The sequence below is a fragment of the Folsomia candida genome, unplaced genomic scaffold, assembly GCF_002217175.1.
Source record: "Folsomia candida strain VU population unplaced genomic scaffold, ASM221717v1 Fcan01_Sc019, whole genome shotgun sequence".
Taxonomy (NCBI): Eukaryota; Metazoa; Arthropoda; class Collembola; order Entomobryomorpha; family Isotomidae; genus Folsomia; species Folsomia candida.
Window position 1 is genome coordinate 1358144 of NW_019091211.1, and position 20362 is coordinate 1378505.

Below are 20362 nucleotides of genomic sequence, written 5' to 3' on the forward strand. Positions count from 1 at the left end.
GCGACCATGCACGTGTATACAGTACATGTCTGTTGGCAACCTCGTGAACTGAGTATGATGGAAGCAATAGAGATGAGATTATACATATATGACTTATGTATGTATATGCACCTGATAATGAATTATGACGCTGCCCTGATATCTTGTGGGCCAAATGTCGACATAAACGTTTGATTATCACGAGACAATGGCCAGACAAACGTATGTATGTTGCATAAATAAAAGACAACTTCTTATAAATTCCCAGTCGTGAATCATTGGGTGAAGAAATATCATAAGGAATTAATTCAACAGTAAATTATTTGCATAATGACAGGTAAATATTTCAATTTTGCAAATTATTCACACATGTGAAAGAATATCTATATATGTAAATTTGATCCAATTTGCGATTAGCATATCTATGTACATAGGTATATATGTACTTATCCACTTAATTCATGTAGCTCCTACCAGGGACGAACTATTCGCCTTTATCGACGAATCTGCACAGCGAGACGCTAATACCCCAGGTTACGACATTGTGAATGGCCAACCGGATGCCAAACTCCTGCATCTTTCTGCTCCCACATTTGTCTCATTGTCAAACAAAGTAAAAAATAGCATCGATTCTGAAGTTCAAAATGAGGAAACCTGTTCAAAACTTGACCCTCAATTTCGACAAGCGTTCCTCTACCAAAATTTATCCGACCTTGCTCTGACGACTCAAAAATGGCTAAAAACCTACCAACAAAGTAAGGTCGCTCCTACCACCGGGAAAAAATCGAAGCTCTGCTTCATCATTACCTGTCAAGGGACGCATTATCCCTCCATGGGGCAGAAACTGTACTCCTATTCTCCCCTATTTCGACAGCATTTCGACACCTGTGCCAAAATTGTGAAAACCCAGTACGACGTGGACATCAAGCAATTTCTCGAGGATCTTTCCGAGTCGCCAGACTGGATGAATTTTCCTCGTAACTTTCTCCCTTATCTGCTCGCCGTTCAATACGGCCTGTTCAAACAGTGGGAGGCTTGGGGGATTGTGCCCGATTACGTGTTGGGTCTCTCATTCGGAGAATACGGGGCTGCAGCCATGGCTGGAATTTTAACGCTTGAAGAAGCCTTTAAACTGATCATGACGAGGGTGGAGCTCATGACCAAGTTTATCAAGGAGGAAGCAATGTGTGTCGGGATGATGAACAAGGACCAGATGGAGAAGATCATTCAAGAATCCAAGATCGACGGGGGTGACGAAATGAAAGACATGAACTTGGAAGTTGCTGCGTTCAATAGTCCAGTTCAAACTTGTATGGTTGGTGAACTAAAATATGCGACGAAATTTGCAGGTAAAAATCGAAAATAACCCTCAGAATTTTGAAGTTTTTCTAAAATTTAGACTCATATTTTTTCATCTTGACTACAGAAACCTGTAAGAAGAACGGCATAAAATGCCTCGTCAACCCGTATCATCCGTACCATTCCTCCATGACGGAACCAATTCTACCCGAATTTCTTAAAACGACAAGCTCCGTAAAGTATGAAAAAGCCAAATGCAAATTTATTTCCACAGTCGACTGTAAATTGAAGGAGACACTGGACCCCACCTATTTTATCGACCATTTAAAACAATCTGCAGATTTTATTGGAGGGATTGAGACCACGTTGGGAGAAGGAGTTACCCATTTCTTGGAGATTGGGCCACACCCCATTCAGTTACAAATGATCAAGGACATTTTGACCAATAATGACCCTGCCTGGCAGGAGAAAGATTACATGTTCTATGCTTCTCTGAGGAGAAAGTTGGACGATAAGTTGTGTTTGTTAGACACGCTGGGCAGATTGTACACGAATGGGTACGATGTAGATTGGAAAGAGGTGGAGAAAGTATTCCCAGCTTGATTTGCATAATTTTTAATTTCTGATATTGGAGTGCATACATATGTGCATGTGTAATGTAATTAAATATCTATGTTGAACCCAAATTCCATACGGAGTTTAGTTAATTTTGCTTCGTTCATTATACACATATAGTGGTATAAGAGAATTAAGAAGATACATATATGTAAATTTCATTTTCTTAATGAAACAATTTTAACTAAATTTTCCAATTACCTATGCACATATGAATTAACTGATATATGGTGAGTACATTCTATGTAAATTATTTTGAAATATGTACATATGTACCTATGTACTTATACCCACTGATTACACAATTGATTCGTCGAAGGGAAAATAGTCTCCATCGGGTAGATAGTAAATTGAGACAATTAAATATGTACAGAGGTGTTTATGTATGTATGTACATAGTCAATTACATAGCGTGGGAAAATTTGGCCATTGAGTTTGAACTTATTGATTTCGAGCAATATGTGCACACACGATAATATTGACGTATCATGATGTATTCCTAATGTTAATTTCATAACGAACGAAGCACATGCTCGTATCAACCACAAAAATGCATACATTTTTAATTTTCCAAATCCTAAGATCGTCCACGTGCCACTCTACTTCACACGAGGAAGAACCAAACCGCAATACAAATGCATACTTAAATCATGAGATAATCATTTTTGTAGAAATGAGCCGTAACCCATTCATATTTCCATGAATTGAGGTGTTATCTAGATAAGCAACTATTGAATGGTGAAAGTACATAAATATGTATGCACATCTACACTGACTTTTTAATGCGGTTTGATGTCGTGACTGAATTGTCATACATATTGTTTTGATTATTATTGACCGCAATGTTTTCAAAAATTTGGCATGCAACATTTTAGGCACATACATACATACCTAAGATACATATATACATATTTCTATGTCTGCATATATATGTATGTTGCTGGTTGAGCATAAATTGATAAAAATGAAAGTTTACTGTTAGGTTGAACCTATATAAATTAGTTTGTGCTCTATAACCTGTATTGTGTACATATGTCCGACACGGTGACGGCAAAATTACAGCATATCCTAAAGTTTGATATCTCCATCTATGTAATATTACAAATGTGTAATGTCTATCGAAAAATTTATCGAGCTGTTTGTCAAAATCACGCATCATATGAATCATTTATTGAAGTCATGCCTTCATTGTCTGGTTGAATCCAGTCTTCTAATGAATTTTGTATCGAAATTATTTTCGGGACGTGTAGATTTGCAGGTATAAAGGGTAAGCTGTGATGATATTCTTTAGTTAAGAGTTTCAACTTCGAGTGTTAGCACATGCCCCCTTAAATTGTGAAACTAGTCTTGATTTTTTTCATACACTGGTCAAATTACACAGAAATGTTGACCATACCGTACTCAAAGTCTCATCAGTTTGACCTCAACGTGGTGGATGGAGTACTTCTGAAAGAAATGGGCTGGTGGGAACCGACCTCGCAGTACTTCATGAGCAGCAGTTTACACGGTCTGCGATACATCGGACAGCCAAAGCGTCACCCGGTGGAAAGGTACACATAAATTACATCAATTTTGAAAAGAAACCTGCCGACGATGCAAATTGACTAAGTTTTGTTTAGATTATTCTGGTGCCTCGCGTTTATCATGTCGGTCGGATTTGCGACCGTTTTGATCCTCCAAATCTGGCAAAAGTACCGCCTCACCCCGGTCATTATAGTCTTCCAGCCAAAAGATACGAGAATCAATCGCTTACCGTTTCCCGCAATTACTATTTGCAACACGAACAAGGTCCAGAAACCGGTGGCCGCCGAGTTTGAAAAGTCAGTCAAAATGAAATGACTTATAAATTAATTAAATTAAAAATTTGTATGCAATATTTTGCAGACGAGTAATGGAAAGTCCGATGAATCGTAGCGCAAATTATGATCTTTATTTGTTAAATCACATCTGCAACTCAACCTTAACATTTACCGATTTCTTCAACCTTTCCCTCTATGAGGGCGCCGTGCGAAAGGACATTTTCGACCAGGTCATGGAATACAAAACGAGTAGAAATCTTTCCTTTGGGTCAACCTCGGGTCAAGGTGTTGTTCAGCTTTTGAGAGACGTAAGCAAGCAATACAAATATATTGTGGTGACAATCTAATCAAAGATAAAGAAATAAATAGGGGCATTCATTGCGAGTTCTCATCGCAGCATTTAAAAAATGCGAAATACTAGCTTTGAAAATGCGCACGTTCGTAAATGAATTTTCATTTTTTCGAACTTTTTGAATACCCTCAATGTTTTCCAGGCTGCCCAAACATGCGACGAGATGATCCTTCTTTGTCTGTGGGAAGGAGAGGTTGAGAAATGTAGTGATTTATTCGACGAAATTGAGACTGATTTTGGTTTTTGTTGCGTCTTTAATATGGTCCCGATATCCTTGTTGATGAATCTCAGGTAAATAAATCTAACTTATTTATAAATCCGTATTGCTTGACTTATTTTGCAATTGTTTTTTTTAAGAAATGATCCCCGAGACGACCAGAATTGAAGACTGGGAATCACTAGACTTGGAATTCTCCCTCAAATACTTTAAATACTACACCGTATCGAACTGCGAAAACGAATGCATTGCAAACTTAACATTTAACGAGTGTCAATGCACTCGTTACTACATGCCAAGTAAAATACATGAACATTTCAATTTTATAATTGACCATTTTAACATGACATTTTTATAGGGAGCGAAGGTCAACTAATTTGTGGAGTAAGGAAGTACTCTTGCTCGGAGGAGATTCTAAGTAATCAAACTTTTTCAATTTTCATTTTATTTTATAAGTTGCGTCATGCAATTTTAGATAATCTTTTAGCACCGTTTGCAAAATTATTTTTAGTAATGCGGAAATCTTGTTTGTCTTTGTCTTTAGAGAAAATTTTACAGGAGGGATTGCAAGACAGGTGTAAAATGTGCTTACCCACCTGCACTGACATCGAGGTAGAACTATTTTTTATGAGTTTTATTAATTATTGAGTAAATTAATAACGCGTCCGATATTTTGCAGTTCAAAATGAGCACAAGTTTCATGCCCATCCGGGACGATATTCCACTTTGGGAGTATACAAATAGGACGAATGACTAGCTTCAGAAAAACCGGTACATGGTGTTGGACGAGTTGTCGCAAAACTCAAAACGCTCTTACACGTGTCCAATATAATCAAAAATTAAGGTATACATGTTCGCGCGTTTTTTCTCAATGTGCCCCAATTTTTTTATATCACCCCAAATACTGGAAAAAATCATTGTGACGCTTCTGGTATGCTGATTTCTGCCAAACTTGGCAAGCTTTCCTTATTTGGGATCGCCCACAGTGCCTGAGAGAATTGGCCCCCTAGGTTGAAATTTATAATGCCAATTACCTGACAATTTTGACAATTTTTTTCGTTTTTTCGACATATTTTCCTAGTTTATGGAATGGTATCCTTCTAGCTTCATATCTCTACAGAAACCCTATATTCTGCTTCGAATACCGTTTACCCTAACCTGATAGCGAAACTATTAAGGGTACTTTGTAGGGAGATCGATTTTCATACATGTTCCACCGAAATACCAATAATGCTAATTCTTTCCATTAGTATCAGTCCCACCTACCCCAATTTTTGACATCTTCTACATATTTAGTAGTCGAACAATTGTTGATTGCAAAAAAGGTCGAAATCGACCTGTTTGACCTATGTTCAGGGGGTGGGGGAAGTTGTCGGGAGATCAAGTCTCACATAACCCCATAAGTGGGGTATCGTTGGAAAGGTCTCGGTGAGAGGATTCAGAATATATATACTTTGTGGGGTCTGGGACCACCCCCTAATAATTTAGAGACAGAGAAATATAATTGAGTTTTCATCAATCTACTGCTATGTTAGCTCTCAATCTGCTCCAGTGTTAACAGCTGTATACCTGGAAAAATAAAACTCATTACTACTACGCTAAATTGGGGTAGGTGGGACTGATACTAATGGAAAGAATTAGCATTATTGGTATTTCGGTGGAACATGTATGAAAATCGATCTCCCTACAAAGTACCCTTAATAGTTTCGCTATCAGGTTAGGGTAAACGGTATTCGAAGCAGAATATAGGGTTTCTGTAGAGATATGAAGCTAGAAGGATACCATTCCATAAACTAGGAAAATATGTCGAAAAAACGAAAAAAATTGTCAAAATTGTCAGGTAATTGGCATTATAAATTTCAACCTAGGGGGCCAATTCTCTCAGGCACTGTGGGCGATCCCAAATAAGGAAAGCTTGCCAAGTTTGGCAGAAATCAGCATACCAGAAGCGTCACAATGATTTTTTCCAGTATTTGGGGTGATATAAAAAAATTGGGGCACATTGAGAAAAAACGCGCGAACATGTATACCTTAATTTTTGATTATATTGGACACGTGTAAGAGCGTTTTGAGTTTTGCGACAACTCGTCCAACACCATGTACCGGTTTTTCTGAAGCTAGTCGAATGCATCTTGGTCAGTTTTTACACTATAAAACATTACACCTCGTATATTCGGGGTATTCATTAAGAGTTGGCTTATTCGCATAACTTGCTAACTAGATACATACATACGTATGTAACAACTAACCGCAATTCTGCAAGTTCGAATATAAATTTCATGTAAATTTTTGCGAGTTTTTGTTGCAAGCTTGATTCTTAATAACGACCCGAACTGTTAATGAATACTCCAGAATATAAATAGTTACATACAAATAGTTATAATTGTACAAACTGTTTGTGATAGGGTTGGTAAAAAAGTGTCCATACTCCACGCCCACTATTTGGCGGACAATACACACCCGAGGCAGAGAAAAGGGCTGTATGGATTCATCGATTTACTTTGTAAGACGTTACACGCATAAGATCACAACCTTAATTTGAATTACAATTAATTCGAATTAATTGTATATTAGCCAACACGGGTGGTCTTCTCGGCCTTTGCATGGGTTTCAGCGTCCTCAGCATATTGGAGATTCTATATTTCTTCACATTGCGACTTTATTGTCAGACACGGTCAGGCAGGACCACAGGACAAAAAATGACCAGCACAATCAAATCCGTTTGGAAAAAATTGAGACAATTTCTCCGAGTTAAAGAACCCACAAATGTGACATTGTTCTATTTTAAGCATGCAAAAAATAGTGTCCAGTTTCTTAATTATCTACCGAGAGAGAAACTCGGTAGTGTAAATGTCCCTCAGATAAGAATTATGGAGGAACCAGTCAGCGACAGGATTTTTTGGTAGTGAAATTAGCGACAGCGTAGTTAAGAGTGAGTAGTTGCTTGGTTTCATTGATGAATGTTTAACTATCCAAGACTTAATTACAGAAATATATTTATCGATTTAATTCTCTTCAATCCTTCTTTACGTTATTTGCCATCACACATAATGAATGACACAAAATTAAGTAACAGAAATTCTTATGCATAGAATTTATCTCCAATTAAAACTAGCTGGAGGTTTGTGCATAATGTATTTGTGTCCAACATACACATTTCAATACGTTACCAATTATGGAATTACGGATTATGCAAATCAAGCTGGGAATACTTTTTCCACCTCTTTCCAGTCTACATCATGCCCAATCGAATACAATCGTCCCAGTGTATCCAACAAACACACCTTGTCGTCCAACATTCTCCTCAAGGAAGTAAAGAACATGTAGTCCTTCTCTTTATATGTGGGGTCATTATTGTCCAAAATATCCCTGATCATCTGTAGCTGAATGGGGTGTGGTCCAATCTCCAAGAAATGGGTGATCCCCTCCCCCAACGCCGTCTCAATTCCACCCATAAAGTTTGCTGCGTTCTTTAAGTGATCAAGAAAATATGTGGAGTCCAATGTCCCCTTCAGTTTGCAGTCGACCGTAGAAATAAATTTGCATTTCGCCTTCTCATACTTCACGGAGCTTGTCGTCTTGAGAAATTCGGGTAGAATCGGTTCCGTTAAGGAGGAGTGGTACGGATGATACGGGACGAGATGGCTTTTTATCCCATTCTTTGTACATATTTCTGAAATCAGGGTAAATTTTCGAGAATTCTATAATTTGCGATAATTTCAAACGATGTTAATTTTATTTTTACCTGCAAAATACGACGCCCATTTCATGCTCCCTACCAGGCACGTTTGAAGGGGACTATTTAACCCTGCAATTTCCAGTTTTATATCCTCCCCGACTTCCTTCTTGGCCTCCTCTAGCATTTTTTCCATCGTTTTCCTATCCATCATCCCGACACACATTGCTTCCTCCTTGATAAACTTGGTCATGAGCTCCACCCTCGTCATGATCAGTTTGAAAGCTTCTTCAAGCGTTAAAATTCCAGCCATGGCTGCAGCCCCGTATTCTCCGAATGAGAGGCCCAAAACATAGTCGGGCACAATTCCCCAAGCCTCCCATTGTTTGAATAGGCCGTATTGAACGGCAAGCAGATAAGGGAGAAACTTTCGAGGAAAATTCATCCAGTCTGGCGACTCGGAACGATCCTCGAGAAATTGCTTGATGTCCACGTCATACTCGGTTTTCACAATTTTGGCACAGGTATTGAAATGCTGTCGAAATAGGGAGGAGTAAGAGTACAGTTTTAGCCCCATGGAGGGATAATGCGTCCCTTGACAGGTAATGATGAAGCAGAGCTTCGATTTTTTCTCAGTGGAGGGACCGATCGTACTTTGCTGGTAGGTTTTTAACCATTTTTGAGTCGTCAAAGCAAGGTCGGATACATTTTGGTAGAGGAATGCTTGTCGAAATTTTGTGTTTCTTTTTATTGGAATTTCGTCAATCTGCTTATTATTATTGGTGTCAACGACTCCTCGAATTTTATTGGACAACGTGACAAGCGATGGAGCTGACAAATGCAGGATTTTGGTATCGTCCGGATTATCTTGGACGTATTCAAATCCTGGTGTTTTGGACGAATCTTGCGGTGCCATTTCGTCCAAGAGGGCCAGCATTTCATCCCTGGTTGGATCTACATAGTTTTCAAACAAATAACAACCTTAATTTTTAGCAAAATATTTTTTTTTAATTCGAAAAAAGTATTTGTACCTGTCATCTTGTCAACACAATAGATTACTACCAAAGTTTAAATCTGTATTACCCTGCATGATCCTGTTATGACCGTCAATTTATACCGTCAATACATCTGTCTGATGAGTATCAGTATGTGAAGCGATAAGTGCTTATGTATTTATGAACCCCATGACTGAAATAATCACAAAATTCTCGTGATGATAACCCATCACGAGCTCTTGCCCGTCACTAAACACGAGGAGATGATGGAATGTCACGATATCTGGGTCACATTTTTGCAGAGTGTCTTCTGCATGCACCCTTTGTTTAAAACATGGCAATAATCCTGGCTAAATACTATTTAGCCAGGACACTTACTGACACTTTGTCCACTGACACTCGGACTCGGACAAAATCAGTGACACTGACATTGTGTCCACCGACACTCGGCCACAGTGGCTGACCTGACACTGACACTGTGGAGGTGGACGACACCCATGTTATATGGACACTGTGTCCCATGACATACGGCAGTAGCGTACCAACGGTGGTATACGGTGGAAAAATTGATTTAAAAAGGATTGTTTTATTGGATATTATTCATCCTTAGTTGTTGCTTTATATCAGACAACAAACTCAAATTTCTGAAATGTCATATTTTTCATTCCATCATTTGAAAAATACTCCCAGAAAGTAAAGACATGACAGAAAGTAAAGACAGAAAATGTTAGAAAATATTCGACAAAATATTCGACGGGATTGCAAGTGAATATATCTAATAATGAAACTAATAGTTGCCAACCATCTGACACTTACCTGACTCGTTAAAATTTCAAGGAAATCGATAATAACAGTGAATTATCGGAAATCCGGATTTAAAAATTCCGAACATGGCAGCCTTAGTGCTGGTTCGGTAAAGGTTCAATTAATCCATTAATGTTAAGTCAGATTAAAAAAATAGAAGGGTTCGTTCATATTTACTACAATAAAAACATATTCGGGGTATTCATTATGAGTTGGCAGGTGCACTTATTTTTTTTGCAAAGCCATAATTTTTTTGGAAATTATCTACCACATGTACATTGAGGGTATTCATTACGAGTTCGCATGTTCGCATCGCAGCATAACTTTTTTGAAATTGCGAACTTTGCGCAGCAACGAAGTGAAGACACTTCGCAAATGAAAATTTTATTTAAATATCTCGAATTTTGTAGTGAGAAAAATTCGCAAATTACCATTAGTTACCGAAGTTTTGCGCCTAAAATTTACCAAATAAGAAATTTTATAAAATATTTCAAAAGGCCTTCGGTAACTAATGGAGATTTGTGGACTTTTCCCACTGAAAAATTTGTTAAAAATATTTTGCGAACTAAATACTAGCCTTGGAGAAGCGCAAGTTCGCAAGTTGATTTTCAAGCCAATTTTTTTTGTGAACTTGCGAACTTTATTTTTTTGCGAACGTTGCTAACGATGCGAAATCGAAATGAATACCCTCATTATGTCACAACTAATAGTAGCAATTCTGCAATATTATTTTCATGAAAAATTTTTGCGAGTTTTTGTTGCAAGCTTGATTCTTAATAACGACCCGAACTGTTAATGAATACTCCAGAATATAAATAGTTACATACAAATAGTTATAATTGTACAAACTGTTTGTGATAGGGTTGGTAAAAAAGTGTCCATACTCCACGCCCACTATTTGGCGGACAATACACACCCGAGGCAGAGAAAAGGGCTGTATGGATTCATCGATTTACTTTGTAAGACGTTACACGCATAAGATCACAACCTTAATTTGAATTACAATTAATTCGAATTAATTGTATATTAGCCAACACGGGTGGTCTTCTCGGCCTTTGCATGGGTTTCAGCGTCCTCAGCATATTGGAGATTCTATATTTCTTCACATTGCGACTTTATTGTCAGACACGGTCAGGCAGGACCACAGGACAAAAAATGACCAGCACAATCAAATCCGTTTGGAAAAAATTGAGACAATTTCTCCGAGTTAAAGAACCCACAAATGTGACATTGTTCTATTTTAAGCATGCAAAAAATAGTGTCCAGTTTCTTAATTATCTACCGAGAGAGAAACTCGGTAGTGTAAATGTCCCTCAGATAAGAATTATGGAGGAACCAGTCAGCGACAGGATTTTTTGGTAGCATTGTGATTATGTATGTAACTGAATTTGTCACGGCAGAGTCACTAAGAGTGACTAGCAGCATAATTTAATTGTTAAATGTTTAACTATTCAAGAATTTATTAAAGAAATCGACGTATTTACATATCTAAAAACTTTATTCTCTTTAACCCTTCTTTGCTTTATTTGCCATCACAATTAATGAATGTCGTAAAATTGGCTGAAATTCTTTGCATACATAGATTTTTTTTTAAAATAAAACTACATATGTAGCTGGATTCTTGTGGATAATATGTGTGTCCAATATACACACATCTTTCAATACGCTAAATCTTGGAATTATCTAAGTATTATTCGTGCAAATCAAGCCGGGAATACTTTCTCCACCTCTTTCCAATCCACATCATGCCCAATCGCATACAATCTTCCCAGTGTATCCAACAGACACACCTTGTCGTCCAACTTTCTCCTCAAGGAAGTAAAGAACATGTAATCCTTCTCCCTCCACGTGGGGTCGTTATTGTCCAAACTATCCCTGATCATCTGTAGCTGAATAGGGTGTGGTCCAATCTCCAAGAAATGGGTGATCCCCTCCCCCAACGCGGTCTCAATTCCTCCCATAAAATTTGCTGCATTCTTCAAGTGGTCGAGAAAATATGTGGAGTCCAATGTCCCCTTCAGTTTGCAGTCGACCGTGGAAATAAATTTGCATTTCGCCTTCTCATACTTCACGGAGCTTGTCGTCTTGAGAAATTCGGGTAGAATCGGTTCCGTTAAGGAGGAGTGGTACGGATGATGCGGGACAAGGTGGTTTTTTATCCCGTTCTTTGTACATACTTCTAAAATCAGAGTATATTTTTGAGAATTATATAATTTGCGGAAGTCGGAGAACTACAAACGATGCTAATGTTAGGGTTGCCCTGGGTAGTGGTAATACCCGGTACCCGGCTACCCGGTACTCGGCCTAAGATTTTCGCCGGGTACCCGGCTACCCGGCCGGGTACCGGGTAGTATTTGTATATTAAAAATAACGGGAATTTTTCTAGTTTTTTTCTAGAATTTGCAACATTTTTTGTTAAAAATTGCAAGTTAAACAGTGCAGACTTCATTTTCCCCGAGTAAGTTTGAGTCCGATTCTAAATTTGTCTCCTAATTCACCAGACTATCACCCCTTGTGGCTTGTCGAATATTTTTTTTAAATATTACCTAGTACTTGCCTCCCAATTTTTAATGTATTTAGTAATCCTTCGCCTTGACTGCCACTGCCAGGACAAGTGAAGCTCGCTTCTTTCTGTGCCTCTTTATTAACTTACGGGCATGGCGGTTCCATAAGACATGATTCGGGCTAAACAGTGAGTATTACATATGTAAATGAACGCATCATGTGGGACATGCAAAGGGCGTACTCACGATCATGTCTTATTTATCATCGAAATAATTTAGCAAACTTGTCAGGCTCAGAAAATTTGTCTCTTGAAGGAATTCGAACCCCTTCACGACTAAGGACGTCTATTTTGATCTAGGTTTAATAGATTTTCCAAATTTGTTTCGCTGAAGATGACGAGGATGAGTTTGCGAAATAATCTTGAAAAAAGACAATGTCTTTCTAGCGAAAACTTTGAGAAATCTTGGAAATTTCCCAAAGCTTCGTAAGTCATGCTTAATGTGCCAGATATGCAAATTGCCTGATTGCAAATTGGTTGACGTAAGTGCGCTCAAAGTAATTTAAAAATTTGTATGATAATTTCAAATTAATTTATGATAATTTCAAATTATCATACAAATTTTTAAATTACTTTGAGCGCACTTACGTCAACCAATTTGCAATCAGGCAATTTGCATATCTGGCACATTAAGCATGACTTACGAAGCTTTGGGAAATTTCCAAGATTTCTCAAAGTTTTCGCTAGAAAGACATTGTCTTTTTTCAAGATTATTTCGCAAACTCATCCTCGTCATCTTCAGCGAAACAAATTTGGAAAATCTATTAAACCTAGATCAAAATAGACGTCCTTAGTCGTGAAGGGGTTCGAATTCCTTCAAGAGACAAATTTTCTGAGCCTGACAAGTTTGCTAAATTATTTCGATGATAAATAAGACATGATCGTGAGTACGCCCTTTGCATGTCCCACATGATGCGTTCATTTACATATGTAATACTCACTGTTTAGCCCGAATCATGTCTTATGGAACCGCCATGCCCGTAAGTTAATAAAGAGGCACAGAAAGAAGCGAGCTTCACTTGTCCTGGCAGTGGCAGTCAAGGCGAAGGATTACTAAATACATTAAAAATTGGGAGGCAAGTACTAGGTAATATTTAAAAAAAATATTCGACAAGCCACAAGGGGTGATAGTCTGGTGAATTAGGAGACAAATTTAGAATCGGACTCAAACTTACTCGGGGAAAATGAAGTCTGCACTGTTTAACTTGCAATTTTTAACAAAAAATGTTGCAAATTCTAGAAAAAAACTAGAAAAATTCCCGTTATTTTTAATATACAAATACTACCCGGTACCCGGCCGGGTAGCCGGGTACCCGGCGAAAATCTTAGGCCGAGTACCGGGTAGCCGGGTACCGGGTATTACCACTACCCGGGGCAACCCTAAATTTCCACGTAAGTGTTGGCCAAGTTTGTACCTATTCTTTCCATATATATTATTTCATACCAATTCTAAACAGGAAATCCATCGGATTTTAATTTTTTGGTAAGGTTTTGCTTTCGAAGTAAGAAAATTCCATATTTAAATTACCCGGCCGGGTAGACCTGGTACTTAAGTATACCCGGCCGGGTACCGGGTATCCCAAAGCAGACCGGGTACGCCGGGTACCGGGTAAATAACCGGTACCCGGGCCAACCCTAGCTAATTTTAATATTACCTGCAAAATACGACGCCCATTTCATACTTCCTACTAGACATGTTTGCAGGGGACTATTTAGTGCAGCAATTTCCAATTTTATATCCTCCCCAACTTCTTGTTTGGCTTCTTCCAGCAGTTTTTCCATCGTTTTCCTATCCATCATTCCGACACACATTGCTTCCTCCTTGATAAACTTGGTCATGAGCTCCACCCTCGTCATGATCAGTTTAAAGGCTTCTTCAAGCGTTAAAATTCCAGCCATGGCTGCAGCCCCGTATTCTCCGAATGAGAGACCCAACACGTAATCGGGCACAATCCCCCAAGCCTCCCACTGTTTGAACAGGCCGTATTGAACGGCGAGCAGATAAGGGAGAAAGTTACGAGGAAAATTCATCCAGTCTGGCGACTCGGAAAGATCCTCGAGAAATTGCTTGATGTCCACGTCGTACTGGGTTTTCACAATTTTGGCACAGGTGTCGAAATGCTGTCGAAATAGGGGAGAATAGGAGTACAGTTTCTGCCCCATGGAGGGATAATGCGTCCCTTGACAGGTAATGATGAAGCAGAGCTTCGATTTTTTCCCGGTGGTAGGAGCGACCTTACTTTGTTGGTAGGTTTTTAGCCATTTTTGAGTCGTCAGAGCAAGGTCGGATAAATTTTGGTAGAGGAACGCTTGTCGGAATTTTGTGTTTCTTTTTACTTGAATTTCGTCAGTGTTCTTATCCATATTATTGCTGGTGTCGGATTTTATTGGACAACGTGACAAGCGATGGAGCTGACAAATGGAGGATTTTTGTATCGTCCGGATTATCTTGGACGTATTCAAATCCTGGTGTTTTGGACGAATCTTGTGGTGCCATTTCGTCCAAGAGGGCCAGCATTTCATCCCTGGTTGGAGCTAGTTTTCAGACAAATAGTAACCTTAACTACTAAGCATGTACCACTTAATATGAGAAATTTTCAAACGCTCGCGCGAAAAAACTGGCACAATTTACGCAAACCCGGCCTAAACTGTTTGATTGACAAACCAATTAGATAAGACTCTGATTTTTTTCTACTCTAAATTCTGAAAAATGGCTCCACCATGAGCATTTTAAGTTGAGGCACACTGAAAAAGTTTTGCAGTCAGAATTTCACCGGAAATGTGATAAAAAAGGCGGAATTCACGTGGGAATGAAAGTTCTTTGGCCTCAATTTATAGAATAATAAATGTAGCAGGTGTTAGAAGACGAGTCATTAATCATGGACTGCCTCCTCCCCCTATAAACCGCCCCCTAGTAAATCGGTCGAAAAAGCTAATAACGAAGCTCAACCGTTTGATCGACCAGGAAATCCCAAAGAGCATTCGCAGTATGGCGAAACTACTAAAACCGAATCCCACAACTATTCAAAGAGTCATGAAAAAAGACTGGGACAAAATCAAACGGACGAAGACAAAACTGCATGCGTTGAACCAGCGTCATTTCGCTAATCGCAAGTTTCAACGCTAAAAAGCGCTAAGAGAACTACCCTGCTGGAGGTGCAGACGAATAGGTGGTCACAATCGACGATGCTTTGTCCAGGGTAGATGACCGTAACGGGAGAAGGTCAATTTGCTGCGCGTCGTAGAGAAAATGTACAAATTAATTACGACTTTATATGGGCTTTGGAAAAGTTTTTTGGACGAGTGGTTAAAAATAAGCCTTAAAAAGTGTAAGAAACTGTTTTCATTAATCAATGAGCGCTGCAGACTTGTTGACTAGAATAAGGGACATCACATAGAGGAAGTTAGTCACCTAAAACAAATCATATGTGGATGCGAAAAATAGTTGAAGTCTTCTCAAAATAAGTGGTACACCCTCTGTAAAAAAATATACAATAAAAATAAATAAAAATATTTTACCTGTCATTTTGTCAACACAATAGATAACTACCAAAGCTTAAATCTGTATTACCCTGCATGATCCTGTTATGACCGTCACTTTATACGGACAATAGATATGACGAGTATCAGTATGTGGAGTGATAAGTACTTATGTATGTATGAACTCCATGACTGAAATAATCATCTCGTGATGATAACCCATCAGAGCTCTTGGCCGTCACTAAACACGATTAGATGATGGAATGTCGTGATATCTGGGTCACATTTTTGTGGAATGTCTTGCGTGTCATCTGCATGCACCCTTTATTTAAAACATGACAATAACCTTGTCTAAATAGACCTTGGACAGGATTTGGTAAACCAGGAATTTGTTTAGGCGCATATATACAGTTACTCAAATTATTGATGGCACCATTCCAAGTCGTGACACAAACCGTAGTGTCTTTGCATTCTGGAAATGTGTCATTATTGTGAAATACATCGATCCTACAGGAAATTTAATGGGGATTTCAAAAATCAAAGCAGTTTATCGCTAACTGTAACGGTTTGCAAGATATTTTAAATAGAGCCATTAAACTTCCAAAATGCATGCAAAATAATTGAAGGCACCTTTATCATTTTTCGACATTGCTGTTGGTCTACAAACTCCAAGCTAAAAATCATGATGTAAGTTTGAGTTGCCATTGCTTTTAAATGTGCCAAATGCAATTTGACAATTACGAATATTGACAAGGTCGACTACAATTGTTAGGACTGACTTGACGATTGAGCAACGAAAAAATATCATCGCTGTCCGCGAGAAAGGGTTAGGATTCTCTAAGAAGTGCTCCAAAACCAAGTTTTCGAAGTGTATTTTGCGATACACAGTTAGAAAATGGAAGGAAACCAGAACAGAGGGGAATTTACGCGGCCGGGAACCGAAATGGACGACCATTGGGAGGAATCGTCCAAATATAGTCCGTAAAATTTTGACCCACCGAGGACTTTCTGTCCCGAAATCACTTCTGAAGTTCACCAACAATTCAAAGTACATTTTACACCTCAAACCAATTGCAACAAAATTCGAGAAATTGTATTTAAACGCCAAGTGGCGCCGAAGAAACCATTCATCTGTATTCAGAATATGAAGGATCACCTCGTATGGGCAAAGGCAACCAGTTGTTGGACTATCAACGACTGTAAACGAGTTACTTAGAGTGATTATAGCATATTTAACCTATTTGGGTCCGATGGGACTGTAAAAACCTAGTAGAAACCTTGGGAAGCCCTGAAATCGCATCGCATGAGGAAGACAGTGAATCATGGTGGCGGAAATGTCATGATTTTGGGCCCTTAACCATTGGGTTAAGTTGAAACATCGCACTTGACTGTTAAAATTATCATTGAAGAAGTACAGAAGACCATTTTGTGGCACAATTTGATAACTTTATTCAGATATCGGCGTCTTGGGGATAACTTTGCCTTCCAACAGTATGGGTACCTCCAGCATTCCGCGAATATCATCAAGCGGTACTTCGAGGAAACTAGGATCAACGTTCTTTATTGGGTAGCCCAATGTCCAGGACTAAACCACATCGACTTTTGATGGGCCCAATTGGAGCAAAGAATTTTTAACAGCACTCCAAAACCAAAAAATTAGTTACAAGTGATCATCAGCAAGAAATGGGGTAATCTAGGACCGGAAGTGGTCAAAACCTTGGTGGATTCTATTTCATGTCACATTCAAACAGTAATTGGTGCAATAGGGGGCATCACAAAGTAGTGATACAAATTTACAAGTATATTTCAATAAAAAATTAGCATGGTGCCTTTAATTATTTTGCATGCATTTTGGAAGTTTAATGGCTCTATTTAAAATATCTTGAAAACCGTTACAGTTAGCGATAAACTGCTTTAATTTTTGAAATCCTCATTAAATTTCCTTTCGAATCGATATATTTCCCAATAATGACATATTCCCAGAACGCGAAAACACTAGGGTTTGTGTCATGCCTGTGAATGGTGCCATCAATAATTTGAGTAACTGTATAAACTAGCGTATAAGCCCGTCTCCCGCCGGGCGAGAGCTTATTTGATTTTCATGAAAATTAAGTGGAATTTTGCAAAACACTAACCAATTAAATATTTTAATCTATATTATAAGCTGAAATTCTTTGTCGCCGACGTAAGTCAAAGGACTTTGTAATGAACGTGAAAGTGATGATATTAGTTGATGGAGATTAATGTTACAGTGCATCGAAGTCAACCGCACAGAGTTTCTACGCGACAAAATCACGGGCCCATTTTATTAACATGCGGCGGGCTGAAATTCAAATCAAATCCATTCGGTTGACCTCGCTGAACCTCAATAGGAAAACTAAAATATTCAAGAAATCTAAACAATTCTCACGCCATACTATGTGATCGTAAATATACGGTCAAAACGAATGGATCCTATGAATTAAAGCAAAATGAGTATCATATTGTTATACCCGGTTCAAAATCTGACATAGATATGTTTGACGTGTGTTCATATGTGACCTTTGACTTGGTCAACACCGTCACTGGTGTGTGGCATGTGAAAGTGCGTATGATATCATACATATTCATGCTCAGCGTTCAAAATCTGTTCAATAGAAGATTTGACTAATTCATCGGAGGTCTGCATGAAGGGAATTGATTCCATATCTTTAATGTACGTTGACTGCACATGAAGGAATTGTGTATAACATGGGCAGCCGATAGGAACATCGAATAACCATGAGGACATTGTCCCTCTGTCCCCACCCACCCTTCTGCGGCTACTGCATATTTTTTCTGGTGTTGATAGCGGACATGCTCTTTATGTGAAACTGCAGTGAGACCTGCAAAGGAGTCTTGAAAAAATATTAAATAGCTGAGTCATTTATTGGTGAGTGACCCCACCAACAGATCACGCAACACTGGGGGTGTAACATCCTTCGATAGACAAACCCCAGCTAATGTCGGGCACCCCTCAATTACTTCCAGCATAGCGCATTGCGGTAACTTTATTCCACAAATGAAAGGAACGGAATCCATTCCCCTTCCCTTCCCTTGATGTGAAGATTTCACTACTTCATCTGAAGTGTATCCAAAGGGAAGGGAAATCCATTCCCTTTCCCTTCCATTGATGTGAAGATTTCACTACTTCATCTGAAGTGTATCCAAAGCGAAGGGAAATCCATTCCCTTTCCCTTCCCTTGATGTGAAGATTTCACTACTTCATCTGAAGTGTATCCAAAGCGAAGGGAAATCCATTCCCTTTCCCTTTCCCTTCCCTTGATGTGAAGATTTCACTACTTCATCTGAAGTGTATCCAAAGCGAAGGGAAATCCATTCCCTTTCCCTTTCCCTTCCCTTGATGTGAAGATTTCACTACTTCATCTGAAGTGTATCCAAAGCGAAGGGAAATCCATTCCCTTTCCCTTCCCTTGATGTGAAGATTTCACTACTTCATCTGAAGTGTATCCAAAGCGAAGGGAAATCCATTCCCTTTCCCTTCCCTTGATGTGAAGATTTCACTACTTCATCTGAAGTGTATCCAAAGCGAAGGGAAATCCATTCCCTTTCCCTTCCCTTGATGTGAAGATTTCACTACTTCATCTGAAGTATATCCAAAGGGAAGGGAAATCCATTCCCTTTCCCTTTCCTTGATGCGAAGATTTCACTACTTCGCCTGAAGTATATCCAACGGGAATGGAAGAGGAAGGTAATCCCATTCCCTTATGTGTAAGCTAAGTAAATCTATCTTGTAATTTAAACAATCCAATGTAAATATGGGGTACCCATCAAGGGAACGGAATCCGTTCTCCCTTCCATCATTTAGCCATAACACTGGTTTGGAAACGAGCCTGAATGAATGGACCTGAACGGAACGTCGGTAACCATATATAAGGGGGAACGTCATCCTACTCCCCCAGCAGAGCGGTAACCCTATCCCAGGGGGGCACACCCTCCCACTCCCCCCAGCAGAGCGGTAACCACATCCCAGGGGGGCACGCCCTCCCACTCCCCAGAAGAGCGATAACCATATCCCAGGGGGCACACCCATCCTCTCCCCCCAGCAGAGCGATAACCATAGCCAAAATGGATACAACCAATTATTCCCCCCAGCAGAGCGACAACCGCACTTAATAATTACCGTTAACTTCCCTTCCTGATAAGCTAACCAGCAAATCCTGGATAACTGACTTATCAACCTTCCAAAACAGTTGATATGCAAATCACTTTCTCCACTTTCACTTCCGTCACGGAAAATTACTTTCACTTCCGTTGCCAACAAACATTTCCAGCTTATAAGATAGATATTTAGTAAATTTGGAGTAAAAAATTGTGCATACAATATTTTGTCATTCTGTTTGCTTTAATGCTTTAATTCAGGGTAATTTAGTACTTATTTACATACATCAAGGCATTCAACATTTACGTTGTAGACAAATTCTTGTTTTAACATTCATTAATATATTATATGCCAATGGAGGTATGCAAATCCATATATGCTTATAGAATTTACATACGATAATCTTCAGGTGTGTTTGTAAGTATGAGTTCCGATTCCTCCA

At 38.9% G+C, this 20362-nt stretch overlaps 3 protein-coding genes across 9 annotated transcripts; 1 reads left to right on the top strand and 2 right to left on the bottom strand.

Moving 5' to 3' along the window:
* Positions 1-157: 157 nt before the first annotated feature.
* LOC110857608 (non-reducing polyketide synthase PKS19) lies at positions 158-7280 on the top strand. Of its 7 annotated transcripts, none has more exons than XM_035858107.1 (13): positions 158-316; positions 447-1328; positions 1406-3443; positions 3513-3713; positions 3778-4000; positions 4187-4335; positions 4402-4560; positions 4620-4679; positions 4806-4873; positions 4941-5032; positions 6379-6396; positions 6667-6764; positions 6836-7280. In XM_035858107.1, the coding sequence occupies exons 1-3, from the start codon at positions 310-312 to the stop codon at positions 1879-1881; spliced, it is 1365 nt and encodes a 454-aa protein (XP_035714000.1). In that variant the 5' UTR covers positions 158-309; the 3' UTR covers positions 1882-3443; positions 3513-3713; positions 3778-4000; positions 4187-4335; positions 4402-4560; positions 4620-4679; positions 4806-4873; positions 4941-5032; positions 6379-6396; positions 6667-6764; positions 6836-7280. The 7 variants fall into 7 exon arrangements, with proteins under 7 accessions (XP_035714000.1, XP_035714001.1, XP_035714002.1 ...); XM_035858108.1 differs by having other exon boundaries at positions 6383-6396; XM_035858109.1 differs by lacking the exon at positions 6379-6396.
* LOC110857864 (conidial pigment polyketide synthase PfmaE) lies at positions 7245-9072 on the bottom strand. Its single transcript, XM_022106478.2, has 3 exons — positions 8969-9072; positions 8007-8891; positions 7245-7934 (listed from the first exon to the last, which is right to left on the bottom strand). The coding sequence occupies exons 1-3, from the start codon at positions 8973-8975 to the stop codon at positions 7459-7461; spliced, it is 1368 nt and encodes a 455-aa protein (XP_021962170.1). The 5' UTR covers positions 8976-9072; the 3' UTR covers positions 7245-7458.
* A 2180-nt stretch (positions 9073-11252) lies between these two features.
* On the bottom strand, positions 11253-14791 carry LOC118438207 (non-reducing polyketide synthase PKS19-like). The gene is made up of 2 exons (XM_035858084.1): positions 13955-14791; positions 11253-11915 (listed from the first exon to the last, which is right to left on the bottom strand). The coding sequence occupies exons 1-2, from the start codon at positions 14661-14663 to the stop codon at positions 11440-11442; spliced, it is 1185 nt and encodes a 394-aa protein (XP_035713977.1). The 5' UTR covers positions 14664-14791; the 3' UTR covers positions 11253-11439.
* Between the last annotated feature and the right edge of the window lie 5571 nt (positions 14792-20362).